The 12,535-nt window shown below is 38.7% G+C and overlaps 1 protein-coding gene across 2 annotated transcripts in view; it reads left to right on the forward strand.

Annotated features, from left to right (window-relative positions):
• The window catches only part of CACUL1 (CDK2 associated cullin domain 1), a 45,597-nt gene extending 34,238 nt beyond the window's left edge, over nt 1-11,359 (forward strand). For both annotated transcript variants that reach the window (XM_032115944.1, XM_032115945.1), the window contains 4 exons: nt 2,840-2,929; nt 5,367-5,505; nt 7,325-7,368; nt 7,870-11,359. In XM_032115944.1, the coding sequence (XP_031971835.1) occupies nt 2,840-2,929; nt 5,367-5,505; nt 7,325-7,368; nt 7,870-7,910 (314 nt within the window). In that variant the 3' untranslated portion in view covers nt 7,911-11,359. The remainder of the gene's footprint in view (nt 1-2,839; nt 2,930-5,366; nt 5,506-7,324; nt 7,369-7,869) is intronic.
• The last annotated feature ends 1,176 nt before the right edge of the window (nt 11,360-12,535 follow it).

Raw genomic sequence — 12,535 nt, forward strand, 5'->3', positions numbered from 1 at the left:
GAAATGATTTAGGTATGATTTGTTAAAATAGCCTACTTTGTAGTTCTGTCAAAATTACTACAAAGGGAGGAAAAAACCCCTGGTACTAACATGCAAAAGTTTCACTTTTCTGCCAAAAAAGTTACATATTTGCTAAGTAAAGAAATCTGTTTTCAAAGGAATGTTGAAGAATAGAAAAAGCTTTTTAGAACAGCTAAATCCTAGTTTTTGAAGTCAATCTTGAGTTATAAACAAGTGAATTTGAGCTTGTTAAGATATCATCATCTGCTACTCCTGGAATTACTGGGCTCCTGGATCTTGCCCCAAGTGCCCCACTGTAATTAGGAAGTAGCTTAGTGTTCATCAAGGGTTCTCCAATGCTGCTGTGCAGTAACAAGGTACCTTGATTACTGCAGAGTATCTGAAGTGTTGCAGGTTCATACCTGACTTACTCCAGTGTTGTTCATTCACTGTTCCTCAAAAATCCTTGAGCCATTTTGGGTATTGTGTCTTACCTCAGTTCAAGGATATTTCAAATCATCTTGTACCTTTCTGCAATTAATGCATTTCATCATGGGAACCCACACTTCTCTTCTTTGATTCTGCCAGGAGTTATTTTCAAGACTATTTACAGGTTAATTAACCTGTTTGCATGTTAGTTAGTCTGTAGAATGTGATATTAATTCATGAACACTCTGGAGGTGGTCAGATGGTATCATGGTGTCATTACCACTCTCATTCAGCTGAGGTTCAGTTTTATTCTGCCTCTCCCTCCTCTATCTTTGTAAATGCTGCAGGTGCAGTTCTGGGAGTAGGTAGAAGGAGTCTGTGCAACTTCTGTGTTGCAGACTCTCACTAATGATTCTAATAAAGCAAGAGTCAAAGCCTTAGTATTTGTTAGTCTTTTATAAGATTGTAAAATAACAACAGAGATAATTTCAGCATGTCTGGCAGAGCTGTTTCTATTCCTTGAGTGAGCCTCTCAAGAAGTCATACAGGACTGAATGAATGTCGAAGTTTGTTTCATTGCAAAACTGAAAATGAATTTGTGTGCAAAGAAGTTTTACATCTTTGCATCTTAATTTACAGCTTTGTCTTTAAATTTACATTGAGATCTTTTGGTTCTATCCAGAGGGGAGTCTTGCTTGTTCTTGTGGAAATTGTTTTGAAAATACAAATCCTACAGCAGTGCTATTCATTTTTCGAGGCTTGATGTCCAGCTTTTGGACAAGCTGGGTTAGTTTAAACTGTATGGCTTATTGAACAGGATATTCTTTAATTTTCTTTATTGAAAATCAGGTAATACATGCCATTGCATTGTTATATTGTTGAATATGATACTGTCATGCTTTTATTTATTGACTGTAAGTCAGGCGTGAGTGATTTAAATCTGCAGTGTAGTAGGTGATATGTGCATTTCCAGAAAGCAAGATAGGAAATATTAATTTCTGAAGCTGCAATAAAGTGATGAAGATTTTTTGTTTTAAATAATTTGTTTTGCATATTTTAGGAATGTAATTTAATGTGCACATATTAAGAACAAATTCACAGTTCTTTGGGTACTTTGCAGTTCTATTGGTGATGCTTAGGCTGAAGTGGCCACAGTCTAATTAAATATATAAATATTTGTGTATGCACACACATTGTTTGGATTGTGCATTACTGTCACATTATAAAGCACTATGCCCATTTTAATTCTATGATTTCCAACTTTCTTGGCTGCCAAGAGGCTGTTTGACAAATCTTTAGGAAAAGGGCTGTAAATATGTCATTACAGAACAAATCACAGGCTCTCACACCCTCAAGGCTTCAGCTGAAATGAGCAAGCACTTTTAAGATGGCTCTTTGTAAAATCAATGCATCTATAACAGTTAAATATAACAACTGTGATTACTTGAAGGTTACAAAAGAGTACTTTGTTTTAATTTCCCTATGACATGAGCACTTAAACAGTTTCAGAAAGATAAGAAAAAACATGCTACTGAAGATTTTTCTTTCTATTTAAGTATTCTAGTGGCAGATGCTGAAGCCAGAATTGGAGATGCTCTGAAGGTTAAAAAGCAGAGCTTCTCCAGTGTAAGCCAAAGAGATATGTCCCTTAGGTAGAACTGTAAGAGTCAGTTCTCCTCCATATGGTGGGCGCAGAAAGGTGCTCAACTGCTTGGTAGAGAAATGAAAATCAAGAGGTAGCAGTTTGTTTACACCTTCTTAATTTCTTTTTGTGTGTGTATTTCTGTAATTCAGATGTATGTACAAAGCTCATATAAATATAAATAAGGATAAAAACTTGTATATCATAACATAAACAGTAAATGTGCTATTGCCAGGTTTTTCCTCAAGAGGAAGGTGCAGTTATTAACTTGTGTTTAAAGGAACAACTTTTCTTCTTCAACATTTACAATTTTAGCACTACATGTGCATAGACTTTGAATCCATCCTTAGTTTTGTGTGAAAAATTCTAAATGCTGTGAAGTATGGATTTGTGGATCTTCAGGTGTTTAACACACTTGGTATAAGAGTGCTTTCAAAAATAAATTGTTTGCTTCAGTTCTGTGTCTGAATACTTAAAGCTAAAACAAATGCTTCGTTTTACCCAACCCCTGCTACCTCCAATAAATGAAAAGTAAGTTATTCCACATTTTCACTAAACATAATTTGAGCAGGATACTTCTATCTAAAGGTGATGTTTTATTACTCTTGAGAAGAAGTTGAAATAGGACACATGGCTGTTTTCTGTGTGAGGACATCAGGTACCAAAAAAAGCACAATTACTGTATTATTTTGATTAAAAAGAAATCTATGTGTAAGAGCCTGTATTTCTAGGTTGGAAAAGTTGCTGATTGTGTTAATTTTGTTGCAGCTTTACTTTTGGAAGCTCAGTCAACACCGTTTCAAATAACTCCTTCAACCATGGCAAATATTGTGAAAGGCCTGTATACACTACGACCAGGTAAAAAGGAAAAATGTTTGTATTGATCTCATCTTGTGATTGTCATTTGTTTGCCAAAATGTGTCTACTCTCTAATGGGTGCACTGTTAATAGTCAAAGTGTGTTGTGTTTTGTGCATCCTAATGCTCAGTTCTACCCTGGTTCTTGTTGCCCATCTTGTTGGTGACCTGGGCAAGGTACCATGTAAATACCAAATACATTTTAAAAAAAAAAGCCAGCCCTCTCTTCTGGAGACAAAGGGAAGATCCATTCCTTCTCTATAGAAATAAAGAAAGAAGGATATTAATGGGTCAGTCAGGGCAGAAATTTAGAAGTATGGAAATGGTGAAAGTTGTGTTAAGAGTCACTCTTCAAACAGCCAGGTCTTCAGCATGAGTTGCATGCCGAAGTTTCTTCTATGAAGCCATTTTTTTTGGTATTATTTCTAATTTAACTCATGAACACATCGTGACATCTTATGCAAACAACAGTTATATTGAAAGGAAAATGGTATTGCAGATTTTAATCAATTTTGGATGAGAATCTTTGGAGATTCCCTAAGTTTTGGAGAACTGAGGAGAGCCTTACCCTGTATTTGAGAAGTTTTTAGAAACAGGAAGTGTTCAAAATATCCATAAATAAGTGGTCCCTGTTTCCCTTGCTTTTACAGTACTGACAGTTTCTTACTTTGGCATGACTGAGAGAAGGATTGTGCCTGAGCTTCAGTCTATTTTTGCTTTGCAGTCCCCATTTATGGCAATAGAAATGAGGATGGGAATCCTTTACAAAAAGCTTTGGTGCAATATTTAGCATGTGTACAAACCAGGACTCTCTATTTACAAAATACACTTTCTGTAAGCAAAGATTATTTTTACATCAGCAAAATTAACATACTTCCATCAATTTTAAGACAATTCTAATTTCAGTTTTAGAAAGTGTTCAGGACCAAAGATAGAAGGGTGCATACATAAGTATAAAAGTGTTACTCTTTTGAAAGCAATTCAGGTGGTTGTTCTTTGACCACACTTCATATTGTAGGTGATGGACTTGTGATTTCGCAGTTTTCCATTTCAGATGATCCCTGTCCTGCTGTTCAGAGCACAGCAGACACTGGTATGGGTTGGTATCATGGGCCTAACCAGATTCTGAGTAGTTGAAGAGCCCAGGATAGACTTCTTGGTGTAAAAGGCTGTTCTTTGGTGATCCTAGTTCTTGTGGATGAATTCTGAAACAGTCAGAGCAAGGGTTCCTCTGAGGCGGTGCTGCTCTCTTTCTCCGTGGGATTGCTCCATTGGATGTATCATGGGACTGGTGAGCAGATAACTGGGAGGTAAAGCAGAAAGTGGGGCCAGTGGAAGGTTTAGAGCAGCTTGTGAAGTGTCTGCAGTGCAGAGAGCAAAAGGAGAAGCGAAGCAGATGTGGCTGGCAGCCAGGGGCTTCCCCTTCTCTTTCTGTTCCTTTGTCTTCTCTTCAGGTTGAAGGTATCCAACAGCTGTCAGACTTCAAATGTTGCCAGAGAAGAATCTCTTTTAGTTCTAGCTCGGTACTGGGGCCAGTCCTTTTTAAAACCTCTATCAGTGATCTGGATGAGAGGTTTGAGTGTTGGTTTACAGGACAGTGGGAATTGTATAAAAATTTGTGATGTTCCTCAGTGAATTTTAAAGCATCCCTTTTTTCTAAGCAAAGATCAAATTTAAGGTAACTCCTACAGCCTGTGGAAGGTCTGGCTGCAGAAATAGTTGAGGGCTATTTATTTTTCTCAGAACTTGCTATACAGTTGCTGTAAACCCAGTTTTCCTCGTGTGCTTAAAGCCTTGAAGCCTTAAATTGTCTTGCTCCTGTAAAACAATGTAGAGAATGAAATCAGTGTAGAGAAATGAAATCACATTTCTGTCCTGAAGCTGAACTAGTACAGGTTAGAATTACATTATAAACATTAAAAAAGTGCTTGTCTGAGCTTTGGAAGATCAGTGAGAGAAATGCATGAATTCCTTTGAAATGGGGATGGAGCAGTAGGGTTGTATAGTGATACTACTGTGCTTTTTAGAAGAAAGGCTGAGGGAAGAGAAGGGTACATTTTGGGGATAAATTTCTTGGAGTAAGGTCTTACAATCATTATCTAATTATCCAAGTGGGTTTGCTGATCATCAGTTGTCTGTCCTTTAGAGTGTCCAAAGGTCCTGTGAGATGCAGCAGGAACTGAATTTCAATTTGATGATGAGGTTTAGAAAAATAGTAGTTCTTTTATCTGCATGTAAACATTTGATTTCAACAGTCTCATTATTTGTTCTGCTTTAAGGCATGGTTTCTGTGGATTTTGGAGTTTTTCTTTTTTTCTTTTTTATTTTAATTCAAGATCCTAATATGTATTCAAAACAAAGTTACATTTGTCAAACAGTAAAATTTTCACAAAATATCTCTTCCGTGTATTTTGTTATTGCTTTCTCTGTTCTTACAGAATGGGTACAGATGGCACCAGCTTTATTTTCTAAATTCATCCCAAATATTCTACCCCCTGCTGTGGAATCTGAGCTTCAGGAATATGCTGCTCAAGACCAGAAACTTCAAAGAGAGCTTATTCAGAATGGATTTACTAGGTAATAATTATTAATTTTCAGGAGTGATTATGCAGGACAGTGCTGAAATGGTAAAAATGGATACACCTAAAAATATTGAATAATTTAAGAGTTAATAAAGAAAACCTTCACAATTCAGTATCTGAAATATGGCCTTATTTTCAATGTCTTTTGAGCACTAACAACCCTGCAGATGGTACCAAAAAAGTAGATGACTGGGAGGCTTGAAATTTTTTTATCAGATTGCTTGCCATTCATGTGTTCCTGTGTTTTGGTTGTGTTTCTATTGCATGATCATGCTCCTGTTCAACCTTTACTTTGGCTGTTTATTTTCTATAAGCTCTCTTTTATTCGTAGTGCTTCTGAAAATGTCGGTTTTCTCCTTACTTCACTTTCAGCGTTATTTATACAGTCAAGGTGTTTATTTTAAACAGGCATTTCCCATCTGAGTATTGAATTGGGGAGGGGGAAAAGGGAGAAGAACAAACAGTAAAAGACACAGCAGAAACTGTTCATACTGTAAATTGTTCCCTCTGGGAAGTGCCTGTTGCTCTGTGCTGTTCTATTTTTCTGCCCAGACAAAGGCACAGCACTTTCCACCATTTCTGCAGTAGTTTGACAATCTAAGATCAGGCTGGGAAGCCTCGTGCTCTACTCCCAGGAGGTTCATTTCTTCCTAAAGAGAAAACATCTTTCAAGTTACCTGTGCAATGCTGAGAGTCTGGCCCTGTAGTTTGAACACCCAGTAGATGTGGGTATGTTTAGTGGTGGGTATATGCCTGCATTTCATACCCCATGCTTTTCCTCAAAGGTCACGTCTCTCTTCAAAGCTTGTTAAATTACTGAGCTTCAGAGCTCTACTATTGACCCAAATGCAAATGATGTGGTGCAGACTCTTTCCTTGTAAGGCTGTCTGTTGAGGAAAATAATTTTTTGAGAGATAAGCATAAAAATAAAACATAATACCCTGGGCTGAGAAAAGCAGTGCATTCGACCCAAGAAATGGGAGTGTGAGACTTTGTAACCAAGTAGGCATTTAATGCTGACAAAAGACTGTAATGTACAGAACAAAACAAAAAAGGGAACAATTTGGTGTTGTCAAACTTTCAGTCTTACTGATTCTGTAGGTGGCTGATAATAGTTCTGCTTACAAGTGCATTCCATCAGTTTCACACTGCTTAGAGAACTAAACGTGGCATTTCAAGTAGTAAGTCTATATCCACAAAACCAAACTGGTTTTTCAAACCAAACTGGTTTGAAAAATGTTTTTCTTTAGTTACCTGAAAATGAGAGAGACTTGGCTCTTGAAGTTCTTTGGGTGGTTTATAAAACTGTGTGAAAAAACTCTTAATCTGTCAGTCTGAAAAGATGCTCCTGAATCTTACAGACTCTCAGCAAGTCTGAGGTGACAACACTTGCTCTTCAAGCAGATTTTAGCACTTAATGGTGTTGATAAGCTGCTGTTGTTCAGCTAGAAGCTGATGTGCCATTACTGCTGCTGAATACTCCTCACTGTGCTGTGTTCCTCATGGTTATTGCTCTCAATCTTACTAATTCCGTAGGTGGCTGATAGTAGCTCTGCTTACAAGTGCATTTCACCAGTTGCACACTCCTTAGAGAACTAAACGTGACATTTCAAATAATAACAGTCTATATCCACAAAACCAAACTGGTTTTGAAAAATTTTCTTTAGTTACCTGAAAATGAGAGAGACTTGGCTGTGAAGTTCTTTTGGTTGGGGTTGGTAGGGACCTTTAAAGGTCCAACCTCCCTGTGAAGAGCAGGGACATCTTTAACAGAGGTTTTCATGAAAATACCTTTTCTTTGCCTTCTCTCCCAGAGGTGACCAGTCACGCAAGAGAGCTGGAGAAGAGTTAACTTACAGTAAGTATGGATCCAACCCTGCCCTCCAGTGTGCTCCAGCCCCTCACAGCTTGGGCATACAGGTTGTGGTGGACTTCTGGGTTCTCAGGGTCGTGGGGTGTCAGAGGCTGCATCTCTGCATGTAACAGCTGTCTGCAATGTAACCTTTACCATGCCAAGAAATGGTACAAACTGCTTGGATGTAGAGCCTTTGGGGAATGGTATCTGTTCTGGTAGTGCTGTTAATTTCTGCTCATTTTATGGCCCTCTTTCCACCAAGTTTCCTCTTGTGCTTTCAGCTGAGTATGTTCACTTTATTCCCCACCGTAAAATGTCATACAGTTTTAAGATGAACCCTTACTATAGGCTGAAATGAGTGAATGGGCATTTTTGTGGTGTATCAGCTTCTGTTTACACTGTTAATGTTTCACAGACACTGCTGTGTTTTGGGGGAAGGGTGGCGAGGGACATAATGTGGAATTTTAATATGAGAGAATTTCTTTACTTTTTATATCATTTCAGATGGCTCATCAGCTTGTGCAAGCTCCAGGGGATACAGATAGTGAATATACTCGATCAGCTTCTATTCCTAGCCAGAACAGACACTGGAGGAGCACAGGTGGTATCTGGAGCCTCCTTTGGCAACTGCTGATACTCAAGCTCTGACACGAACTATGCCTCAAAGAAGAGTTTTGGACTTTCTTCTTTATATATTAAAATGTCAGTTGCTGCTACAGTTGGGATGACTTTGAAAGACACAATTCCTTGGTCTGGCCCATCAACAAGCTCTTGTTCTGCAGCCTTTGTGAGGAATGCACCTTGAAAAACAATCCTTTCGAAGTGGAAATGGGCAGCCGAAATCAGCAGCTTCCAGAAGCATTAGAATGGAAGAATCCTTTTTGCACTCTTTTCTTAATGTTAAGGACATTCTTAAAACTAGTTAACACGTCAGTGTATTAGATTTTAAACTTCAAGTTATTTTCTGGAGCTTCTACTTAAATAATAAGAATAAAGTTTCATTATTTTGCAGTATTTGTTTGTTAGTTTAAAACCTGTCACCTTTTAAGAGTTGGTCCCATATAAATGTATCTTCTGTCAGGGAGTTTTGAATTCCAGATTTTTCTTTTAGCTCTTTTTTTTGTTACTTGGTATTTTGAAATCTGTTTTCCTATGTGTTTGTACTCTGTGCCTTCAGCTTGTGCACTTTGCGACTTTACAGACCATATTTTGTTACTGCAAAATGTGTTCTTGAGGAAAAACTTGATGTGAACAAACATGCTGCAAAGTTGCACTTTTCTCTTGCATTAGTGGGAAGTGAATATAAGGAGGAAGGAAGAAAAGTTGAACCTGTCACCATCACTAATAGTGACTTGGAAGTTTGTCCCCATTTATTTTTCACATGTATTAGTGTTTAATGCAGGGACCAACTCTTGTAGAATCCCCCTTGCTGACTTTTCATTGGCCTCAGGAGTTTGACTGGATCATCCTTGTCCCTTCCAACTCAGACTGTTCTGTGATTCTATGATTCCATAATTGCAGTAGACGGAGATGAAAATTTCAGACTGAACAAAATACCAAGATGTGATTTATGTTGTGCTCTGTAGAAACATTGTGGGCAGAACTCTCCAGTCTGGTAGGTCACCAAAGTGCATCTCCATCAGGACAAGATTTGCACTGGGCTGAACAATGGTACCTGTCCAACATCACCTTGTGGCTCCTGTGCAATTTCTCCTGGTGGGGGGGATGTGATGGGGCTGTGACAGTGGATGTAGTCAGAATCAGGGATCTGAGGAGTGGTGTAACGTGTTCATGTGCCCATCTGCCTCCTGCCTCCAGTCTTGTGTACTGGAGATCCAGCTGAGCCCAGTCCCAGGGGATCTGGGCCTAGGGGCTAAGTCTGCTCATTGTGATGTGGATTTTAATCAGCAGTATGGCTAATGCAGCTCTTTCATGAGGGGAGAAACATACTTGAAAAAGCAGTTTGATTACAGGGTTTGGGTTTTTTTCATTCCTATGGATTTTTTTTTATCACCTTTAGTTATGAAGAGAAATAGGTTGGTAATATAAAAAGTCTTTCTGAAGTGAAATAAAAGTTTGTTCAGTTTTTTCTGGCACAATGCTTATGCCTGTTTCAAAAAACAACACAAAATACCAACACAACTCCTTTCATGCTTGTATGGGTTCATTACACAATGCAAGAAGAAAAGAAAAAAAATAGATGCGGCAGGGACAAAGTTTCTTTTTGTTTTGTATCCAGGCTTTATGTCAGTGAATTGAATTCCATCAGTGTCTCATCAGCCACTTTGGCAATGTGGTTTGGTTGGAGGGTGGAGGAGGAAGAATGAGTTTGACACTGCTGGGATTGACAGATTCAAATATGATTTCCCTATGTGTTTCTTGGCATATTTGCAAAGCCTGTTTAATTTTGAGGAAGTGTTTCTTTTAAAATGAAAACCTAATGCTTCAGTGTTTTGTGTTCAATGTGGAACAATGCCAGCAGCCTGAACTCATCCCCAGTAGTGTAAACCAAGCCACTCTGAGTAGGGGTTTTCAGGTGTTGGTAGTATCTGCTTCGACTTTGCTACCAGGTACTTAAAATGGAGCAGAATTAGATAAAATCAGGGGGGTTGAAAATTTTGTTGAAGTGTGCTGTGGAGAAGTTAATGAAGGCTAATAAGGAACAAAAACAATTTGCCAGCTTCCAGGTTTTTAAAGTTTTGGCTTTAAACAAAGATAAAACCTCTGATAGTGTCCTTAGCTTTAAAAATCACTGTCTGCTGAAATGGCAATATTCTTGAGTTAAGAATAGATGCATTAACCTAATTTGGTTAAAGTTTGTTTACAACTTTATTACCATCCTAGTTCACACAGTACAGTAACCAAGCTCTGTCATCTTTGTCAAGGGATCAGTTTTTCTGTGTTCTTAAAGTAGTTTTACTGGTTCAGGTTTGTAAGTAACATGTAGTGCTTTTGCTTCATGTCTGAGGCAAGGGTTTAACATTCATTTTCCATTGCATTATGTTTGGGACACAAACTTCTAGAGTGACAATTCCATCAAAGGTAAAGCATTCCTGTCAGTGTGGTCCACTGTGTATGCACTGAGTAGGGCTTGGATGCTTCTAGTCCTGTGTAGCACTGTCACCACTGGCCCCCATGCCTGAGAAATCTGTTTGTTAAGCACTGTATTATGTTGTAAATTTGGCATTACAATTCCGGTATGTTTTGGCATTATTTACATAATGCTGAAATGTTGTTTATCTGTTGAAGACATTATCATTGTGACTGAGCATGGAACAGAATACAGGATACTATACTAAATTATTTTGTTTCTCTGTAAACTTGCATTTTACTTACAGTCAAACTAACACAGCCAACTTGAGCATTGGTACTGTAAAGCCACAATTACCAACAGCATGATCCTAACTTCAGTATTTAATTTAACCAAATAACTTGTGGTGAATCTGTTGCATCTGTAGCTTACTCTGTTAAGCAGTAAAGTTGGTTATACAATGGGTGTCCTCTTTATGTTGCACTGGTTCTATAGCCAAGCTTGCTACATTAAAATATTTTTAGATTAATTTCATTTCTTTATTTGAGAAGTTGAACTATTTAAATTCCACATGCTGACTAATGGTCAGCAGTTGTTGATACATGGTTCAGATGGTCTTTGGCACAAATGGTGGGGTGGGGGGCCTAACCAGATAAGTACCCAACTCTTCTTCAGCTGCATCTCCTTCCTGCAGTTGTTGGGGAAATGTTTACAGTTTAATGCATTGAAGAAGAAGTTTTTGACTCCTGCAGTTTGATAGAAATACCATCAGCCAGACTCATCCCTTTTAATTTGTCCCTGACATGATTATTTACTTTCTAAAAACTAAGAAAACCAAACAAACTCCCAAGAACTACAAAGGCATGTTTTAAGTGACTGAAAAATGTTTTTCATGTACACTGTGACAACCCCAGTGAAAGGAGTATTCTGTAGAACTATGGAATAAAAAAACAACCACTTGAATTTGACTCCTGTCATCAAGCCAGCTCCAGCAGAGAGAAAACAAAGAGTTTTGTTTTGTTTTGGTTTTGATTTTTTGTGTGCTGCATTGACATGCATAAGGTATCCAGAGGGCACTTAGTTCAGCTCCCAGTGTGGGTCTTTAGGATCAGTTGACTGCAACCATCCTGGATTCCATCTGGCATAAACAATTATCTTTTTGGTAGCTTACAAACTTCAGGTATTGGTAACCATGGCAGGCGTGAAACGGGTGGGTGTACTCTGGCAGGTGTCATTCCAGTAATTACAGGTTATGGGAATTTGTCCCAGGGGATTTAGCACAAATTAGTGTGATACTGACCCAACAAGGTATTTTTATGCCTGTTAACAGAACAAGGCTGAAGAATCTAAATTCCATCCTTGTAGCACTGAAACAGACTGGCTTTGAATGGGGACCAGAGTCACCTGTGAGGGGAAGTTGTCCCCTGTCTCTGTCAGGAGGGACAGAAAATCAGCATTACTTCATGAGCAAAACGAGACAAATTCGCTGATTTGGCCTCACTTGAAAACTTGACAAAGTGCTTTGTACTTGGCTAGAGAGAGTGAGGGAAGGGATTAAACCAATGTGTCTTGATCTAACTGGAGTGACTTGTTTAAGGGGATTCCAAAATTTCATAGGCAATGAGTACTCAGAAATCCCTTCTGGCTGTCTCTCTGTCTCTGGAATGCTCCAGATACACTTGGTTAATGTTCTTCTTTCTGGGCTTCTGCTATTTGACCTAATTAGCACAGAACAGGAATGTTGACTAGCCTAATGATGACAACAGAACGGATTTAGTAATAGCACTTATTGCCTCATTAGTGTTGTTTTTCAATTAGTTGTTACTTAGGAAAAACTGTTCCAGTTCCTATGATGACCTGGGTCAGCACTGGATTCTATTAGAGAGCAGCAGGTAATTTGTTTGCTATTACTCGTGGTTTGCACCAGTTGCCATCTATCAGCAGCCTGTATGGGTTTGGACAGAGAACAGTTCATAAATTAATGTCTCAGGATGGTCGGTAGGTGCTGCCCTGTGGATGAGCTGCATTGCCAGGATGGGAGCCTCTACACAGTCACCATGGGAGAGCTGATGGAATGTAAACTCACCTCTCACCTCCACAGTCGCCTGTTCCTGTGGCAGGAGTGGCTGAGCAGTGACA

The sequence above is a fragment of the Corvus moneduloides genome, chromosome 8 (genome assembly GCF_009650955.1).
Source record: "Corvus moneduloides isolate bCorMon1 chromosome 8, bCorMon1.pri, whole genome shotgun sequence".
Taxonomy (NCBI): Eukaryota; Metazoa; Chordata; class Aves; order Passeriformes; family Corvidae; genus Corvus; species Corvus moneduloides.